This window comes from Cetorhinus maximus, chromosome 19, assembly GCF_964194155.1.
Source record: "Cetorhinus maximus chromosome 19, sCetMax3.hap1.1, whole genome shotgun sequence".
In the NCBI taxonomy this organism is placed as follows: Eukaryota; Metazoa; Chordata; class Chondrichthyes; order Lamniformes; family Cetorhinidae; genus Cetorhinus; species Cetorhinus maximus.
Window position 1 is genome coordinate 35,298,499 of NC_135897.1, and position 21,307 is coordinate 35,319,805.

A 21,307-nucleotide genomic window follows, 5' to 3' on the forward strand; every position below is an offset into this window, starting at 1 on the left:
TCAAGTTCACTAGCTGGAGACTTTTAGACAATCTATTTACAAATCATTACTTTAGTATTATTATTCATGAAAGCAAAAAATGGTGAGCCTTTTGTTTTGTCTTATAACATCTTTCAATTTAAAACAGAACAGCCCCCAAGACTTGAAAGTATAGAAATAGCGGTTTCAAATGAGAGTCTGTTAGAAATGTATCACTTGCAATTAGGAGCTATTCAATGCAACATTAATTATAATTGTGCTTTGTATATTTAAGGAAGTCTTGAGTTAAGTTAATTAAGTTAAGCACAATTAGCACCTTAATTGCAGTGATTTGTTCATCAAAATTAGCAGGAACAGTGCCATCATTAACCCACAATAGAGCAAAAGAGGGCCCATGTTAATTTTATAATTTGAACTTTTTTCATAATCACCACTCAGTTTTGGAATGAAACCCTAATTTAAAAAGTCATACTTTTAAGATGTATAAAATGATGATTGTTCAGTCATTACAAAAATAAATTTGTACCAAACACTAGCTCATACAGATATTCAAGTTTGAGTACTGGCTCAATCAATTCAGAAATATAAGAATTGAATATTTGCCTATTTCCAAAATTATCACCGCTGAGGAAAGATGAGTTTTCAGTTAACCTCTGACCCCTGTAGCTGAAAGAAACAAAGAGAAGTTCTGGAGCCATGTCAGAACACAGTCAAATGGCAAACGGCAGGGGGTCAGACTGTCAAAACACTTGGCACTCTATACTGGACAGTCTCTGATGCTCCTGCTATTCAGAGACAAACCATGAAAAATGATCTGGAAAAACCCAGGCAAAAACAACATTAGTGGCACTTGTTTGTGTTGCTGAAGTCACTTTCACTTTCGAACTTGATGCTGGACATTAATAGTTACGAAATGGCCAGTGAGAAACTGTTTGCAGCAGGGGATAATTATGTTTCTCCCCATATTGTATATGGTTGACAAATCTGATTTTCCATTGCCCATAAATTAAAGTAACTGTTAACAAAAATGTTTTATAATCCTCAAGGGGCACGGTTGTTAGTTATTGCATTTAACTTGGAACCTGTGAAGCCAATTGGATTATCTGCACTATTAAAGTAAGCAATAATTCTGCCCTTTGTTTGCCAGATATGTTGCAGCAAAATAAAACCAAGACTTATTTATAAGGCTATTATGTTTTGCTTGTTTCCATTTTGGTCCTCATCTTTGCCATAGTCAACAGTGACAAACATACATAATATTCCAAGGGCATTAAGTTAACCTAAAATCTCCTGGGAAAGAGTTCATGGATAAAAATTGCAGTGATAATATACAACAGTGCAGTGCAGTGTTACACACAGACAGTCAAACAAGTAATATCCAGAGCAGTGTGCATTCTGGAATGGAAATCAAATTTACACAAAGGAACTATGTAGAATAGCTACAGCAGGTAAATTTTGGCTGCAGTGCAAATTCAAGTAATGAAAGGTTGCTGGAACAGTGCATCAATTTTAACTGCCCATCACCACCCCCTCCCCTGTAGTAGGAATGAAATGTGGGAGGAGTTAAAATCCTGAGAGTACATTTAGTGAGCCTGCTTCATTTTCTCTTGGCAACATTTAATCTCTGAACTTTCAAGTCAGCCATGGCACCCGCTGCAAGCAGACAAATGCCTCCTGGGTACTTTGTAAATCTGGGTCCTATGATGTAATTGGGACCTCAATGATATTTTAACACAAAAAACAGAACTCTCAGTTCATCAGCCAGCCTAGTAGGGAAAACCTGCAGCGATTGGCTGCAGAGTGCATTGGCTGCAGGGCTGCAAGTGGTCACATGCTGCAGGCACTCAACTCAGCTGTAACAGATAGTATTTGAGTATTTTGGCTTTGGAGTGTTCGGGAAGTTGATTAATTGTTTATGTTGGGCACTTAGAATTGAAGAGGTTTATGACAATTAATTTTCAAGAAGCTGAAACAGATAAAGATGGGGGCTGCTCCACATGCACTGCACTGGGTGCAGGAAGAAGAAGAGCAGCAGTGTCAACAATACCCTCAACATGCAGGAGCAGCTGCACTTGGACCTCTCCAAACACATCAGTCAAGAGCACCTGTTTGCAAAAGGGCTCACCCACCCAATAGGGTCTACAGGTCAAGTACCGCCTTTTTTAACCTGTATGAAGCGCAGTGGCAAAGGAGACTACACTTATCCAAGCAGTCTCTCACAGCAAAGCCTGCTGCTTGGTTTGCCAGGAGCCCATGCAGTACCAATGCCTGCCAAAGTTATTATTACTCTCAGTTCTTATGCCTTTTAGGCAGTTACTGCTTATTTAAGCAGGTTTTCACATTTGGTTGCTTCGAATAAGCCACCAACGCACTATTTTCAAAGATTAGCCAGTACATTTCCTTTCCAATGGATGATAATAGTCACAATGGGGACAATAGAATTCATAGCAATGGTACACTTCCCCTAAGTATGGAGTGATGAGTGGAAATGCTATGTGAGACAACTGTGCACAAGCTAAAGGTGGACCTTCCATATTTTCAGACATGGTACTCAGACTTTAGCAAGTTTTCTCTTGCAGGGGGAGTAAAGAGTTGTGTGGCTGCTGTAAAAGAAAATACAGATGAATGTGTGACTTGTGTATGTAGCAGAGAAGCTGAGAAGAGAATGATGCAAAATGTTAAGAGAATGGGATTGTGTTGAGTAGGGAATGAGTGGCTTGCCTGTGAATTAAGGAGGCAATGCCAAGAGAGAGTGCAGTTGAGTGTTGATGAGAAAAGCATTCCATTAGTGGGAAGAGTGAATGCAGCAGGTGACTGTATGTTAGGAGAGCTTGTAAATTTTTGACCAGTGATGAGGGAAGGTCTACAGATAGAGTAATTGGTCTGAATGGTGGAGGAGGGAGGTGAGGGTGAGCAGAGGAATGCAGGAGATTGGCAAAGGAGGTGTACTGACCATTCCTGATCTACTGATGCCAATGAATCCAGGCACTGTATCCAGATGCATGGGGTGATTCCCTTGCTACTAACTTCCTTTGCCACCAAAAAGCAGACACTCCCAGTGATGCTGTTGGACATTCTCTTGCCACTTTGTGCAAAGGGCACTTCCCACCTGGCACTGGCTGCTGCAAATTGCCCTCCAGGGATGCATCAGAAAACCTGGGAACAAATCTTCTCCTCTCTTCAACCATCCCCAAGAAGCAAGTCAGTAACAGGGCTCAGATTGAATAAATGCAACCTGCTGTTAAAGAGGTAGGTTCATCCTTTATATAGCTGCCTGTGATTCCCAATGGAATATGTGGGCTCGCAGCCTGCTGCTGGCATAATTGTTTAACCTGCCCTCTAATCAACAGTCAACAAGGGCTCAATCATTTTAACAGCGAGGCCTCATGAGCTTTCAGAATGCCTGTTCCCTGTTTCAGGCATTTGACCCCATCCCCCTTCCCACACCCCTCAATCCAAGCAAGATCCTGTGCTGAGTTAAAATTGGCCCCAATGCGTCTACGTACAGACAGTCTCCAAATTGCATTCTTCTTCTGTGAGTGTTTTGGCCATAATTTGCAATGGAAGTTCCTTTCCTTTGCGGAATAGGAAATGGGATGTATTATTTTGCATAATGCAGTGTAAGATATTTGCAAATGAGGACACTGATATATGCAAGAGAAAGCTGGCTGGCCTGTTGACAATGTTCATTCATCAGACTAGATGAATGGAGATGGAGGGTCGGGGGTCAGTATGACGTTGACATTGAGAAAGATCATATTGATCTTTCAGCATTGATTGACAGTAAAACACGAGTGTTCTGCATGTGAATCCAACGTACTAAGTTCAGAAGGACTTTTTTCAGCTGCAGCATTTATAATTACAGTCAGTCACAGCACTAGTTTGGTTCAGAAATTTAATATACATCTTGAATCCTGAACAGTCATCATTTGGTAAAAACAAGCCATTTCAATAAGCAAAATTTCTGGGGTTTTTTCTCCAAAATTACATTAATAATATAATTAAACTCTGCTTTGTTCTGATATCTTACTAGCTATTTAATAGAGCACGGATAAACAGCTTTGATTTACACATTAAACAGGATTATATTCTGCATGGTTATCCCTTCAATCTGAGCAGTATTAAGAGATTTTGAACTGTTTATAAAATATTATCCCTAAATGTACCAAATAGCAGGTTTTAAAGTATAGCTACTATACTGGAGTTGTAATGATATGGGAAGAACAAATGTAACTGCCTTTAAAGAAACCACACCTTGATGAGAAAAACATTTGGCAGTTCCACCTACATATCAGCAAATTTATCCAGTGAGTAGCTGAGCCACAGAATAGAAATGCTCCAGATTCCAGGCAGACCATGAAAGCTGCAAATTTATTTTCATCAAAATATCAAACACAAGTTAAAAGTGATCATTTCATACGAATTCACATCAGCTGCAAACATGACTTCGTAAATGCAAGCAAGGAGATTTGTTGAACATTTTCCCATAAAGACAGTTCCCCTTTAAGACTGCTGGAATATTAGACAGAACGCTGCCATTACTATCTTTTAGTATAAGTGCTGCTTACAAAACCTTCTGGCTGTTGATTACTCGTTCCCTAATTTGGCCGTAATTGTACCTTATGGTGCATTGGTACCATTCTATCACTCCTCAGAAATGGTGCAGCCCCACATTTCTGACTTGCCCGATTTCATATGTGAAGATTTGAAGTTGCTTCCTAACATGTCAAAACAAGTCGTAAACATGCCCGCAAAACTGGTGTATTTTCCTTAGTGTTATAAAGCCTAGCACTCTCAACAAAAGACAATTGCTGCTCAATAACTACAACTTTAATAAATTTTCTTTGGATTAATAAAACCCACAAGACAAAGCATCATATTTAAGAAATTGCATTCAAACGCCAATAATTAAAGAGGGATCAATAGGGAGTTTCTGAACTGATGCAACATCCTGCATAAAGCAAGTGGAATCTACTCTGTAAACCACATCAAAACTCTTTGGGAGCCCTTGTGTTGCAGCACATGCTAAAGTTGTGAAATTTTGCAAGGCAGTATTTGAGTTATTTTCTTAGCTCCTGTTAAACCAAATGTTTTGATCAGTTTGCAGTAACACTTGATCAGTGATACAATGATATCACTGGACTCGCTTCTACTTGCTGTCTTATCAGACAGTCTGTCAGACATCATTGCCCCTTTCAGATGAACTTGCAGGTGGCACAGACAATACCCGTCTGTCATTTTGAGGCCTCAGATACGTCCCTTCCAATCTTTCAATTCTTTCAAGTATTAACACATTCTGTTGAAAGTGACAACTGGAAGAGGAAATGTAATTCTGTCCCTTAAGGTCTCAGGCCCCAGCAGATGACCAGCGTTGGTGACTGCAATAACAATAAGCACCCACCACTGCTGATTGCCAGGCCTTTGTCACACCATGAGATCTTAATCAATCTAACGCTGACCCCGAATGACAGGAGGAAGATGGATGAGGAAATAAGTGACCCTTGACCCCTGGTCCATAATTGTCCCGTCAGAGATCTCTCATGCAAAAACAATAGGGGCAGTTCCTATTCAAAAAGGCTCAAACACAGTCAGTGTTACTTGAATTAAATGGGGGTGAGGTGATGGGGGAGAGTTCTGGTTCCCTACTGTGACACCTTGTCAGTTCTGTCATAGCAAAGGTGGATTTTTACATCTACAAAAAGCGATAATCTATTTACTTTATAAAACAAAATGAACTTCAGACTGAAGATAAACGAGAAGAAAATTACCCTTAACCTTTCAGGAATGTGCACCATCATTTCATTGCACTTAACATAGCTGACTCTTCTTGACCAAAAAGCTACAGTGCAATAGAAGTGGTTACAATTTGAAAAAAGTCATTAAATATTGAATTATGTCTTTAAGTCTCGCTTCCTCCTATAACTTCTTTACTTTATTTTTTATTTAGTAAGAACTAGAAAATCGGGTCTGAAAATGGGGAGCAATTTATCACTAGATTACCAAACACATAATTCTGATTCATCCTTTTTCAACGATAGCATGGTTACAAGAAAGGATCAGATGAGGAATTCTGTTTGTGCTGTATCTGCACCAAGTATTAAGAGTGACCTGGACTTTGTCATTCAATGAGACCTTTGGCTATGTTCAAGGATTTGTTGGGGGTTGTCCTATCTTCTGTACTGTTCATCAGTCTAAGTTATCAAAAGGTTCTTTTTGAACGTTGCAAAGCAATTAGCTACACGAAACTTGGACACAAAGCTAATAAAAGAGTAAAAAACTTTGTTATTCTGTCATTAATCAGAACAGGCCAATGGCGACCCATTTTGCTACATATCTTGCGCTCTTGAATATCCCCTGTATGGCCAAGCCGCACAGATCACATTAAGTCTATAAATATATGAAAGGTAACTTGCATTTCTTTTACTACACTGAAAATGCAGAGAAGCTAATATAGTAGTCTTTAAAAAAGCGAATGTAGGAATATTTAAAGACAGAAAGCACATAAATACAGCACTTCTAGTTAACACTGTTAAATTACTTTGACAGACTTTGTGATTTCATGGTTTTCTGGATTCTTCGTAAAGTATAATAAGTTTACTACACAGGCAAATGAATTATGCTCTGCACAAGCACAATTATGTTATTTTTCTTTTTGTTAGTTCACAATCAAAAATTCTCCAAAGATTTCTAAAATTAGATTATTCCCAGTAAAAAAGAATTGTTTCGTGCTATTCTTATTGATCTTTGAATTATATCCTGTATGTTTTTTTTATTTAGCAGAAATCAAATTACTTTCTGCTGAACTGAGTGTAAAATTTCTAATTTAAACCCTCTATTAAATCTGAATCAATACCATGTTTACTTTGTTGCTTCCAATAAAAAGTCATTTTGGTTTTACACTTACCTTTAGATGCATTAACTACAATGAAAATTCAACAGGAAAGTTGCAGCAATAGTTTCTCATCAATTCAACAAAACTTATTATTACTTTACTGAATTAGGATGATTTTGAGAAATGTGATACAGCACTCCACCTTAACTGTAGTGCAACAGTGAGGGAATTGTGGCAATTTGAAAATAAATAATTTGAAAAGCTCTGCTGTTCTATCTTATTTTGGAAATTACATCAGCTTAAATTGTCAGCTTTACAAAAAATATCGAGGTACTAAAACTTAATTGTGAGCTGTCTCTTTTTGAATGGTGCAGTGTTGGAACAAAGTCAATAAGGCATCACCATGACCAATTATTTACAAACAATACAGGGTTACATTAAGGAATAGGATACAGGCTCAATGACATTATCATTGGCATTGAAATAGGTATTCAACCCAAGTCCTAAATATTAAATATGTAGGAGTGTACTATATTAAATTATTTATATGACAATTGATGCTTTTTTAACTTTGATTCCTTCATGAAATGATTTAATGCGATTTCTAAATCTCTAATTTTTGATGGGCAGAATGAAATTGTCAAAGCTATTTTTAAACAAGTCATTTTCTTTCTGTACTTCAGCTTGTCTGTTACGCTATGGAGTCAAAGAAACACCACCTGGAACTGACAGAATTGTTAATCACATTGTTCCGTCTTATATGTCCCACTGGACCAGCTAATTATCCCTGTTTACACCATATTGTCCCATCACTAATTAAATTACTTATGTATAAAGTCAAAATGGAATTAGTCCAAACACACAGTATTATATCCTACCTTGGCACTCTCCATTCTGTTCTTCATAGCCAGTGTTGCACAGGCAGTTGCCAATGGGCACAAGCCATTCTCCATCCGCACCACAATACATTTTTGGCTCATCTTTCTCCTCAGAGTTGTTCACACAAGAACCACGCACTTCCACAAGGGATGAGGTGTCAGCGCCTGTGATGGTGTCAGGGAACTGTGCCAAGTTGTGTACTGTCAGTGGGCACTTCTTGTAGAAAACACGGACAGATACCAAGGCAATGCAGGCACCTACATCTTGAAATGCCAAGTAGAAGCCTTTCTTAGTCAGTGGCCCTACATCCCGGACCTCGGTATTCAATTTCATCACCCGATCGCCAATGTCCACTTGTGTAAAACTCTCATCAGCTGCAATGGTGTCAATCTTTATGTACCGGTTTTCTGAGATATACCACTCATTATCATTATTTGACTCAAAGTAAAATAGGTTAAAGGTCTCTTTGCATGTTCCCATGACACCTGGCAGACTGTTGCAGTCCCTAAGGGTAAATTTAATCTCTATGTAAACTCTCTGGGCTCCCTCACGAGGGATCCAATCAGTCCGCAGCCAGTTATTTTGATTTGCCTCCATCACATTGCAGACCTGGTAGGTACGGATCGGAGTATTCTTCTCATCCATGATACTCACTTCCTCCCACTGTTAAAACAAAATACACATATCTTTTTACTTCTATGTATACATATTATTATGGAATGCAGTTTACCTTTATTGACTAACATCAAATGTACATTTTTGAAGGAATGTCTGCCAAAAGAAAGTGCTCTTACTGCATCCCCCAAGGCTTGTCTAATTCTGCTTTGTGTATGTGCAGTAATGATAATAATAAATGGAGCTAGTTGGTTAAAGCGAGCATTTTAACAACTGCATGCATTTGTATTTCACCTTTATTAAAGTAAACATCCCAAGATGCTTCCTGGCGGAGAGGCAGATGCCAAGGAGCACTAAAACATTAAGGGAGATGACTGATGGTCAGAGCTAGGCTTTCTGAAGGTTCTTGAAGATGGGGTGTGAAATAATAATGCAGAAGGATAAGCGAGAGAGTTCCCAAGGGAGGGGAGAGTGTGCAAGAAACCAGAGTTGGAACAACAGAGGATGTGAGCAGGAGGAGGCTGCAGAGAAAGGGTGGGACACGGCTGGGGTAGATCTGTAAAAGCAAACAAGGAGTTTGGGGAGCTGTGGGCTAATAGCAACAACAAGGGAGAGGGTGATAGCTTGAAAATAGATGAGTTGGAATTTATGTAGAATGGATAATGTACTGAATAATAACTTGTTTCCATCCGGTAAAAAAAAACCTATCTTAAATCAGTTGTAACTATTGAGCTGAATGTTTTTTATGATAAAAACCCTGACATATAATTTTAAAATGTTAGCTATTAACTGAATACCTACAAACGTTTACGTACAAAATCGTCTTCCCATATTTGTTCTTCGTGCAGTGTAGAGTGTAGACGGGAGTTGGATCGTATTTAGCCGTAGACTGAGCAAAACCCACCATTCGGCATTTGTCAATGTGGCTGGTTGCGTTTAATTAGAAAAAGTGGAGACGGTGAGCTGCACCTGCTATCTCCGCAGCTCCACACACATGAATCCTCATGGCAGCCCCATAATCTCTCGCTCATTACTCTGGCTTGCTCGGGAATTAATAAAGATTCAGTGACCATCTCGTCATCCCGAGCTCCCGGGAGAATGGGTTCCAGGGTTTAATTCATCAGCCCAAAGTATTCAATCTTGTTAGCGACAAAATGATAAACTCTAATTAGAAGCTGGCTTCAAATGAAGCGACACATCAGGGTCATGACTGCCCCTGCTCCACCACCTCCATCAACTGCATGTGGGTGACTGGGGCCTCGCTGACCGTGTTATTTAATTTAAAGCGCCATCATTTGTTTTCAACGGTACAATTGTCATTTTAAACAACATTTTTGTTTACTGTAAATCCCGCCTTTCCATGTATACATTGTCCGTGTTCATTGCTTTAAATTACGTGAACATGTCATTAGAGCCTTTATTTCAAAATGAGAGCCACTAGACTATTTCCCCGTGTACCATATTGTAATAAAACATGGACCAAGAGAAATCTAAATAAATGCTTCAAGTGCACTTTGTGCAGGGAGAAGCAAGGGGCTGTTTAATTTTTCACCAGTTTATAAATAGAACTGAAGTGCATGTTATGAAAGCATCCAACCTTTCAATTAGGGGGAAAGTGTTTCAACATTAAACACCGTTTTGTAAATAAAGTGCCTTCCTCGGCTATCGCCACGACCAGCTTTAATTAAATAGCCCACCAATCAAACCTAAAACCTTTCGTCTTGGAAATCTGTCCATTCGAGATGACCATCATTTGCAGTTTAAACTCCTGCCTCTGCAAGTCAGTGACCTTGCCAGGTGCTTGGGTTCGAGGGGAAATCTGGCTTTAACTGAGATGAAGCTGATGTCCCGTCCCCTCCACTCACACCGCCCCCCCCCCCCCAGTACTTAGTGAATGGGACACACTCGCCAGCAAAGGGTGTTTGTACTTGTTCATTCTCTGTCGGCTGGCTGTCAATCAACCTGTAGTTGGGAGCATAGTCCCAGAGCCAGTAACGTGCAAATACACACGGTGCACAGGAAATATACAGCCCAAGTTCAGCTCACAGCAGCCACTCCAGCCCTGTCAACCTTCTCCTTCACGTCTGCTATTTCGCGGGTCTGTATCAGTTGAAATCGGATCAGTAATGCAATCGCTATTAGAGATAGGAGGTGTTTGGTCAATTACCACTAAAGCATTTTGACTGAGGAGCCTTTATTACACTTCTAATTCGAAGAAATCACTGGGAAACTACTTGGATGCAAACAGTCGTTTAATGTCTTCATTGTATCTTTGCAGTATTTTGTTGAAGGGGAAGTGGAAAGGAACTGCCCCTTTTTGTTTAGGTGCCTGTGGGTTGCACAACCCGCGTGTTGTAAGAAGTTACAAGCGGTGGTGAAGCGACCCGGAGATGTCTGGTCACTGGCACAAATCTCAGCCGCGCCTTTTCTTTCTGTTTTGACATTTTCCACTTATCTGGAAATGGAGACTGGTGCTCATCCCGCCCTCTACCCCAGGCTCCGATTCCAGCTCACACAGCAGGTCAGCCTGCCTGTGCCTCCCCCAAAAGCTGACCGCCACCCACCCCCCACCACCCCTCTCTCTCTCAGAGCCCGGCTGCACCTGGAGAGGTGGCTGTCTACCTGCTGGCATCGGGATCCCTCCCACACTCTCCGGGTCTAACGCCTGGCTGGCTGCCCACACACCTTTGGCTAATCGCAACCTTCACTAAACTGTGGAAATGGTACATTCTGTCAATGCAAGGGCTATTTTCCCGGCGATCTCACACCCTTTCGATTATCTAACCTTGTATAGTTACAAGGCTCCCGGGTTTTATTTATTCGTACAACGGTTCCCTATAGTTACTCCTGACAGTTCAAGTGGCTTTTCTGAATCCTGTGGTCACCACAAAAATGATCTTATCCGTTTTCTACTTAAGCAGCTCCGCTTTGCCCCTGCCCTTTCGGCTGGAGGTTCCCGATGGGAGGATATGGTGTCTCCTGCCTCACAAAGAGGAACTCAGTTTGTGGAAACCTGACCTTTCCGCCCGCGACCTGCTCCCATTAGCCCGGCAATCGAATACCTCTCACTTCTAAGTTGTTCATACTCACCCCGCCTTCGGCAGGGAAGGCCTCCCAGCCCAGCTCCCCTTGAACGGACCGGGAATCCAAGAGAATAACTGTGGGGAGTAAAAGCAAGTCATTAGGAGAGGACAAGTGCAGCAGGGGACAATGGCTCTAACTCCCCCCTTTCACCCAATCTGTAAAATGTCACTGTCTCCAGAGCTCCAACACTGCTTCATTGTGAATCTACCAGCTAAATCATTGCACTAGAAACCAAGCAACCAAAAGCCATGCGCTGCTTTGTACTGTTGCAACTTTATCTATTTGAATATTGGAGCCCGACATGAATCTACTGATATTGCTGCAAACATTCTTACACTGCCTCAAATGTCACTAAACTGACTTTCAGAGACATCATTACATCCCGTCACCGCGTTATAGTGTTCTGCAGCATTTGAGGGGCTCTGTTTGGGACTGGTTGAGTGAATGAAAGCAAAATGATAAGGCAGGCAGTGCCAGCTTTCTTGGCTGATTTTAGTGACAATGCGGGAGCTGTAGAGAGAGGAGGTGGCCCGGTACTAATGCCTGCGATGCACACACACACACAGTGGGCAGCCGCTTGCACTCTCCCGGTATCCCGGTAAGTACACCCCTCCTCCACTGACAAGCAGGGGCATTTAAAGAGAAACCTGCTCTCGGGCTCTGCGAAAGGTCACCTCTTTGTAACCCTGCTCGCTTTCAAAAGCTGGGGTTTGGTCAGGAGGGGGAAGGGGAGGGGGTATTCTCCAGGAGCGCAGAGTTTTTCCCAAGTTCTCAAGCGGGTTTTGAATGGCATCCGCGGGGTTGATGGGCTTGTGCCGCAGACCCAGAGACACAATAATAAATCTTATTTAAAGGACCCACAGTCTGGTGACTGGTGTCTGGGTTCCGATTTGCAGGGGAGTGGAGGAGCTGAATACCAGGCCTTTCACTAACCCCCCTCCCCTCATGCCAGATCCATGTGGATGAATGGAAGGTGGGTTCCACTGCGGGGAGACAATGAGGGACTCAACCGTGCCTCAGGAAACAGGAGGGATGTGGGCTGAATGTTAAGAGCGGTGGCCACACACCGGGCTGACCCCCTCCCACACAGCGAACAACTTGTGCCGGTTCTCGCAATGAAACCTCCCCGGCGAGGAGAACCCGCTCTGGCTGCGTTTCATCCGAGGGAAAGTGCGCTTTAGACTGAAACCCCTCCAGCAAACCCCATTGGGATGAGAGTCAGGGCAAGGCGCAGTTACACTTGCTGCACTACAGGGTTAAAATGATAAGCTTTCTCTCCCAGCCCAACTCCAGGTCCAGTCGCCGTGTAAAGAAGCGATAAAGGAAGATTTTCGCGATGTGTGTCCCCTTGCTCTGGGCTCTGGGCTGTAACTGGAGCCTGTCACACACACTGTGTATGTGTGTGTGTGTGTGTGTGGGTGGGGAGGGGGGTTCTGCAGGGATGGGGACACTTTAACAATCTCCCTGGGAAGGGAGCTGAGTTCTCTAACGCTTCAAAAGGCAACTCCATAGAATTGGCCGGACAGGCAGCAAAGTGCATTTCCAGGCATTGAGTGTGTGGTGCGGTCGGAAACAAGGCGAGTTATGGAGCGCACCACGTCCGGACCACACTTTACCCGGGCCAGGCTTAGCTACCTGCCTGTCCCCAGCGCAGCCAGCCTGTCCCCAGCCCCCTCCCATGGCAATCTGAAGCCGGCTTTGGGGGGGGTGGAGAGGGGGGTGGGGGGGGGGGACCCAAGTTGGCAGCTCCGCCAGTTTTGCCGCGGGCGACACCTTAACCGCGGCGGTCCCATCGCCCCCACTTACCTTGGTTGGGCGGGTGGAGCTTTGAATGATAAAAAGCCGCAGTAATCCCGAGTGTTAGAGCCCAGGCGGTGAACGCTACCATCCCGGCCATCGCTCAGCTCGCGTTATTATAAACCCGCAGAGTTCCGCTTCACTTTGGAGCGCTCTTTCCCGGTGGAATAGTGACTGGACTTTGGAAGCTGCAGTTTGTAGACATTGCCAAGGGGGCGGGGCCAGCGCCTGACGTCAGCCGTCAATCAGAGGGATCCAGTCAAAATAACTCCGGCCGCAGCTTAAATCCACTTCCTTCCCCACAACCTGTAACCCCGAGGAGTTCTCCAGATACTGACGGGGATGATCAGTTCCTCCCTGTACTGGATCACAGACCCACACACCAGCAACACTCTCCCACTATCACACTGGACAAACCTCCTCCAATCCGGACCCAGTCACTGGCTGCAGACCCACACACCAGCAACACTCTCCCACTATCACACTGGACAAACCTCCTCCAATCCGGACCCAGTCACTGGCTGCAGACCCACACACCAGCAACACTCTCCCACTATCACACTGGACAAACCTCCTCCAATCCGGACCCAGTCACTGGCTGCAGACCCACACACCAGCAACACTCTCCCACTATCACACTGGACAAACCTCCTCCAATCCGGACCCAGTCACTGGCTGCAGACCCACACACCAGCAACACTCTCCCACTATCACACTGGACAAACCTCCTCCAATCCGGACCCAGTCACTGGCTGCAGACCCACACACCAGCAACACTCTCCCACTATCACACTGGACAAACCTCCTCCAATCCGGACCCAGTCACTGGCTGCAGACCCACACACCAGCAACACTCTCCCACTATCACACTGGACAAACCTCCTCCAATCCGGACCCAGTCACTGGCTGCAGACCCACACACCAGCAACACTCTCCCACTATCACACTGGACAAACCTCCTCCAATCCGGACCCAGTCACTGGCTGCAGACCCACACACCAGCAACACTCTCCCACTATCACACTGGACAAACCTCCTCCAATCCGGACCCAGTCACTGGCTGCAGACCCACACACCAGCAACACTCTCCCACTATCACACTGGACAAACCTCCTCCAATCCGGACCCAGTCACTGGCTGCAGACCCACAACCAGCAACACTCTCCCACTATCACACTGGACAAACCTCCACCAATCCGGACCCAGTCACTGGCTGCAGACCCACAACCAGCAACACTCTCCCACTATCACACTGGAGCAACCTCCTCCAATCCGGACCCAGTCACTGGCTGCAGACCCACAACCAGCAACATGCTCCCACTATCACGCTGGACAAACCTCCTCCAATCCGGACCCAGTCACTGGCTGCAAACCCACAATCAGTGTCCAACACCCAGTCCAACACCCAGTCACACACACCCCTACTGACCTCTCCCACTAAACTCAGCGCAACTTCTCAAGTTTCCGCGCTGTTTCTTCCCTGTACCGTTTGTAACAGATTGGGGAGAGGGTGTGGGCCACCAGGGGTTCAGACAGTATTGGAAATGGTTTGAGATACATGTGAATGTAACACATAAAGGGATCCACGTGTCTCATTGTCCCCCCCCCCCCGCCACCTCTTCTCCCATCTTTTAAAGCTTTGACCTATCTGCTGTCACTCTCTCCTCGGTGGATGAACGTTAAGCGCAGTAAAGCGTCCATTCTGCTTTAGACTTGAAAAATCAAGCGCTTTTCATTTTTTAGCAACCCTAAGAGCACCTAATGATGGGAACACTGCCCTGTCAATTCACAGGGTAGTCAGTAAGCGACGATTCAACCGTTTTTCACCTTGCAAAAGATTATTCAGACTGAGCAGCAGCTCTCCAGGATCACTGCACTCTCCCAGTCAGGCACTGCCCTGGCGCTTTCATCCCTTTGCGCCTGATAAATATTTCAGTCAAATCCACACATTGGAGCATCTGAACACCAGCAATGAACTCTCGTGATGTAAGAACTGTACAATATTGCTACATTGCCAGCATGATATGACTGTGGGATTTACAGGTCTAAGCTCCTTTCCAAACTGAACATTCTATAGGAATAACTGTTTCATTTAACTGGGGGGGAAAACAAAATTCGCTTCAAAAACTCAAGTGGTGCAATCCTTCCGAAGTTGTTGCAAAAATATATTAAACTCATGTCCAGATGGCTGCATCTAACGCCTGTTTCCCATCTCACCCAAACCTGTCTTCTCAACTTGTCGTCTTGCACCATTTCCATCTATGTGACGAATGATTGCAGGCCGCTAAGTACAGACTCAGCTTGGCTTAAATAGCTGAAACCAGAGGGCGAGTCGGGTTTCTCGCCTGCGAACTGACCCGCCAGCGCCACCCAGTGGAATCGTTAGAGTCATTCGTGTTCAATACATTTCAGGATCTCTCGTTGATTTATTCAAAAGCCAAACCCTAACGTATTATGACCGGAATCGAACTTTAGGTTCATTTGCGAGCAGAAGTCTGTGGATGGCAGTTCATTCGACATGTTTTTCACTTACAGCGGAGTGTGAAGACATAGAAACAAAACTTGCATTTTAATGAACAAATATTAATTAACAGGAGGCTGATGAGTTATAACAATACAAGCACATCAACTGCATCACATTTTCAATTTAGTATTGCTTAATCATTTGTGGGATTCACATTTATTTACTGTAAACGACTACAGATACATTCGAGGTCAGCTGATATCGAGACTGAGTTTCTTGCCCATGTAAAGAGTTGCCAAGCTACAGAAAATAATAACAAATGTGGTATCATGATTAAAGAAATGTTACTACAATTTAATACTGGAAATAATCAGCCTGTATATGAATTATGAGTCCTTTTCATAGGATGTACTCATAAGGATTGATTTAAAATCAAATGAAGGTTGTGCAGCAATTTAAACAAATGTGCTACTAATAAATTAAAGAGCCAACTTTAAAATATAGTATCTTTTACCAATTCAAGTCACTATTTGAATTTATCTACACCAATTTGAGTGAGTTGGCAACATTCTTCCTTCCGAGTCTGAAGGTTGTAGCTTTAAAAACTAACTTAGAACTTAAACCCTAAAACCTTGGTTGCCAGTCCAAGGGATTGTCGACTATCTGAGGTGATGTCGTCTGGGCATAAAGTTAAAACAAGGCCCTCTCTCCTGGTTTAGCTGAATGTTAAAGATCCCATGGCATTATTCAAAGATGAGCAGGAAAGTGAGCTGGCCAGCATTCCTTCCCAGCCACCCGCTCCAGCCCCAACACTCCTCCTGACCACACCCCCCACCCCCGCCACCACCCCCGCCACCACCTCAAGCAACACCTCTCCCTTATCAAGCACCACACAAAAACATATTTACTGGTCATTTTTGGGATCCTACTGTGCATGATATGGGTCCTTATCGGTCAATAGAATTAAAATTAATGAATTGATTGTGGTGTTCTTTGGAATGTTCCTGAGAAATGTGATAAGAGACTGCTATACCTTATTTAGTGGCTTGTTCAAGCAAAATTTGGTTGCTAAAATTTGGATTCCAATCCAATTGTAATTTCTGCAGCACTTGGACACCTCCATTTTATTCATTTTAATATCTCTGAAATTAGATATCACAGGTTTTGAGCGAATTGACTAATGATTATCAGACAAATGGACATATTTTTACATTGCAGTGCTCCTTTAGACTTTGTTACTTCAAGACTAATTAAGAGCAGTGGTGATGCTTGTTTTTTTTTCATTTTTCTTTCAGTTACTCTTCTAAATGCAGCTAACATACTCCTACTCAGAGCTTTACATCTCCCCAGCAGATCTGTCCTGTCAGCCAATGACAGGCACCAGCCCAGCGGGAGACTTTGTGTGTATGCAGGCCTCCCCCAGGCCTATTCCTGAATATGGATGATAAGAGACACAGAAGTGTTTGCCTCGATATGCAATCTCACAAACTCCAAAGTGTCAGATCAGTCACTTTATTCACTTCATGTTGTGCCCACTTGGCTGTTTTACCACCTACTCACTTTGACCCTGTAGTGCTTTATTCCGCAAATACATTCCAAGGCCTAATGAATGCAAGTACAGTTGTCCCACTCCACAATTGCTATAATCACATCAGATTTGCTAGTGAGAAGTTAGTTCCATTTCGAGTTTCCCCTTCTGGTGCAAAATTTCTTTTTAAAAAAATGAAACATAATCACTACAGGGTTAAGCAATCATCTGTTTTGAAAATGTCTGGCCTGTTATAAATTTGTACAATGCAGAAACAATATATGGTTATTCAGCTATATTTATAAATAATTCATGACAAAAACTTCACACTGTAGTGTTGTAACATTATCCCAACACAAAATAAAACAGAACTGGTAAAAATAGATAACTAAACAAGAAAGCATGGCTTTTTGTCAACTCTCAGTTCTGCTTCCCCCTCCCCCTCCCCCTCCCACTCACCCACTACATCCAACCCCACAACAAAAAAACATGCATTATGTTTTTAAAAATCAAAATATTGTACTTTGTTAACTGCTTGCTTTTTTTAACCAAACTATAGTGAAAACTGATAAATGAATTAATTGCTTTATAAGAGTGTATGGAAAGATGGAATTAGAAAGATTACTTGACTAATTATACCCAATCCTTACATAGATCATGCACACCCTCTTCTACTGTGGACTCTACCCAACCAATCAATCTCCCTATTATGATGAGTTAAATACCCTAAGATAGCTTATTGCTGTAAAGTTTGCTTATGATATTGGAATTGGTACAACAATGTCAACAAATCACATTGTTGGTTAGAAAAGTTGTGGATTTGGAAAACAATGTTGAACTAATCACATGATTCCTCCATGCTCCATGGCATCTGCATTCTCCATGGCAATGCATCTACCAATCAGAGTCCACTTGCCAACCAATCAGCACTCCCTTCTTATACAGTATAAATTGTTGTTTTCCCCTTATATTGGTTTTCTTGTGAGGTGTCCTGATGAGTGCAAGACAAAAAGTTTTGACATGTCTCTTTTTTTGGCAAAACACATGATTTTTTTCTGAAGTTTACATTTGTCTGAAATACAGTGTTTATGAATGAATAATATAAAAGTAAGCTTTTACTACATACTGCTAACAGAATTTATATGATAACTTTTTTTAAGCAAGTTGAGCCTTGCTGGATCCAAGACCTACAAGGTGTAATCTGAGTGAGTGATCAGGATCTGTCAGGGTCTATAAACTTTGATATATCTCAGCTGAACGCTTTGGTAAATTTGCTAATGTGCATATTTCAATTTGAATCAACAGTTTTTGGCAACTGCTGTGTCTCTCTATTTGAAACTATGCCTTTAGGTAACCTCATGTGTAACTGCCAGGACTTTTAATCATGCAAGCCTCCATCAATGCAGCAAAGGGCAATTGTCGCCAAACTTTTCCCTCCTAACCTACTGTGGCCCCCATCTATCTGCCCCATATCAACACTATCTTTTAAATCATTCAAACATATGAGATGTTGAAAGATCTTTCTCTTTCCTTCACTTTCCTTCTGCCATGGCCTTGGAAATCGTATCTTGAAAGTTTTCCTTATAATTATATTTATCGTATGATTTCCTAAATTCTTTCTGTAAATTCAAATTCTGAAGCACTCAAGGTAGGTAATAGTGTTTTTTTTCTGCACAAAGTACCTTGTACAAGTATTATATGGATGTTTGGTTCATTTAGTCTATTAATGAGGAAGAAGTAAAAAATTTTAAACATGTCCAACTTCAGGTTTCTTTTTCTGTATTTGCCAAATCACAAATCAAATGGTAGGTACAGATATTTTAGTATAGTTGTGTCAAGTTTGGACCAGAAAGTGTGATAAGTAGGTAGTGAATTTCTCACCCACACACTGAATGTAGGAGAGACTAATACCAAGATTTCCAATGTGTTGTGCTTTGCTGAGTATTGAAAAAGAAAGCGTGCAATCGTATTGTGTTGATAATATAGACTAGAAGGTACAAGGTGCCATCTTCTGTGTTTTGACAATCCAAACATAAATGTGAACAAAAACTTTTTTTTAGTGAATGCAGTTTTTGTTCAATTCAGTTTTACTTATAATCTACTTCAGGCAGTCTATTAATTTGAAAAAAAAGTGCATTAAGGAATAGAAACCATATGTAGCCTTGTTTGGTAAAGCAACACAGATAAGTTTGACATGCCAATTTGTTATTTCAGATAATCAGCTTGACATGTCTCCAGGAAAAATGAAGCTTTATTTATTTTTGATTTGTTACATTTTAGCTCTTTGTGTTTTGCAATCGCACAAAACCACTCCACAATATATGATTACATTGTAAACAACGCTTACAAAATGTAATTATCTTCTTAAACATTTTCAGTTTAATATAGTACCTTCAAAATAACAACCTGGAATATTGCCACTTTAGAAAGTGGCCTAACTTTGTAGGCCTCTGCAGTTTTTCTTTCTTTGTCTGTAGCAGAATTTTTGAAACCAATCCAGAATATTAAGAATCTTTTTGGTTGTTTCACTTTAATTTTCTGATTATTTCTCCTGGACAATGTTCTCCTTCATCTCTCAGTTATGTTACTATTATTTCCAGGTGTTTAGTCAAGTAACCAATATTGAACAGCTGCTGGTGCTCCTATCACTAGTAAAGTAGCCTTTTGATTCAAATTACCCACTTTTATTTTCTTTCAAAAATATACTGAAATGCCCAGAACACCCATTATTTTTTTTAAAAATTGCATTAAGTCCATATTTGGCATTGCCACGACAATGCAGGGGGAGTCTTACAGTGCATGCTATGACTAAGTATTTGTTGCTGATACTATTAGTGAGACAATTAAAAACTTATTTCACCTTGGCTGACAACATGAAATAAAGAAAAAGTGAAAAAACTTGCTTTTTCATGGAACTCTTTTTCAGCCTTTATTAAACAAAAACACAAGGAGCCAACTGTAAATAGGAGTTTCAAATTTCTTCAGTGTTCTGTTTAAGATTAGGAATTAATTATGTGTTACTACCACAGGAGGAATATTTTTGGTATTTGGTGCAAACTGTGTTGGTTGTTAATCTAATCTAAGATGATTTTTCAGATGGTCACAGGTCAGCGTAAAATATTTTTGCTCAATGATTTGAGAATGCCAAGGAAATTTTAAAATATTAATTCAGATTACTTCTGCATTTCACAGCAAATGCTGGAACTAAGCTCAGAAGTCAGTGTATTCAGTGTCTAATGCTACATCACACCAGGATGTTCACCATTCACATTTGAAGTTCTGAATGATTTATTTAAGGTAGTTAAGCTGTACTGCATTAATTTATTTTCTAATGTTCCACAGTTACACCAGTCACAAGTACAGAACAATCAGTGGTGGGCTGTTTTTGAAATTGATAAAATTGACAAGCAGTCTGTTGGAAAAGAGGGACTGGTGCTTTAGGGTCAAAATGTCAGATAAAAAGCTGATTGAATTTAGAATCTGGTGACAGGATACATGGAACTCCAAAATTAGAGCAGAATAGTGATGAATCTGCACTCGTGAAAGGTAGACTGAAATAATAGTGATCGACTCTTTGACATTGACACAGAACAAAAGCACATTTCCTAGTATATTATTGTCCTTGTGATTCCTGTCTATATTTCTTTATGGAGCCACTCTATATTAAACATTCTTTTCTCTTTGGAGAATGTGAAATGTTTAGTCGATCAAATTGCCCATAACCACACCATCAAGATTTCCTTGATTTGCAACTAAAAAGTGCGATCAAATGTGAAACAAATGTTTCTCGTCTCCTGGATCTTATCTTCTTCTTATTTTTAAATATACCTCCCTACAATATGTAGAAACAGAACTATTCAAGCTTTGTTTTTTATTGCACTAACAATGCTCACAAATACATTCTGAAACGGGTGATGTAATAGCATGGCAGCACAATTGCCTTGAATGTTCTTCGTTTGCATTGCAGATTTTTTGGGGGGGTTTTTTTGGTGTGAAATATTTTTTGAAAGTTATCACAATTGTGTTTTCCTTGAAAAAGAGCGAGAAATAGAAACTTTAGTCAAGGAGAAAAGCTTCAGGCAAATTTGTGGAAAACGCGTATTGTGTCAGTTGCTGAGGTTTTTTGCCA

At 41.6% G+C, this 21,307-nt stretch overlaps 1 protein-coding gene across 3 annotated transcripts in view; it reads right to left on the reverse strand.

Moving 5' to 3' along the window:
• Positions 1-13,401, reverse strand: part of LOC144693737 (ephrin type-A receptor 4) — a 133,000-nt gene extending 119,599 nt beyond the window's left edge. For 2 of the 3 annotated variants that reach the window (XM_078563690.1, XM_078563691.1), the window contains exons 1-3: positions 13,196-13,401; positions 11,396-11,463; positions 7,690-8,353 (exon numbers count right to left, since the gene is read on the reverse strand). In XM_078563690.1, the coding sequence (XP_078419816.1) occupies positions 7,690-8,353; positions 11,396-11,463; positions 13,196-13,286 (823 nt within the window). In that variant the 5' untranslated portion in view covers positions 13,287-13,401. The remainder of the gene's footprint in view (positions 1-7,689; positions 8,354-11,395; positions 11,464-13,195) is intronic. The other variant, XM_078563689.1, reaches the window with a different exon arrangement.
• Positions 13,402-21,307: the final 7,906 nt, after the last annotated feature.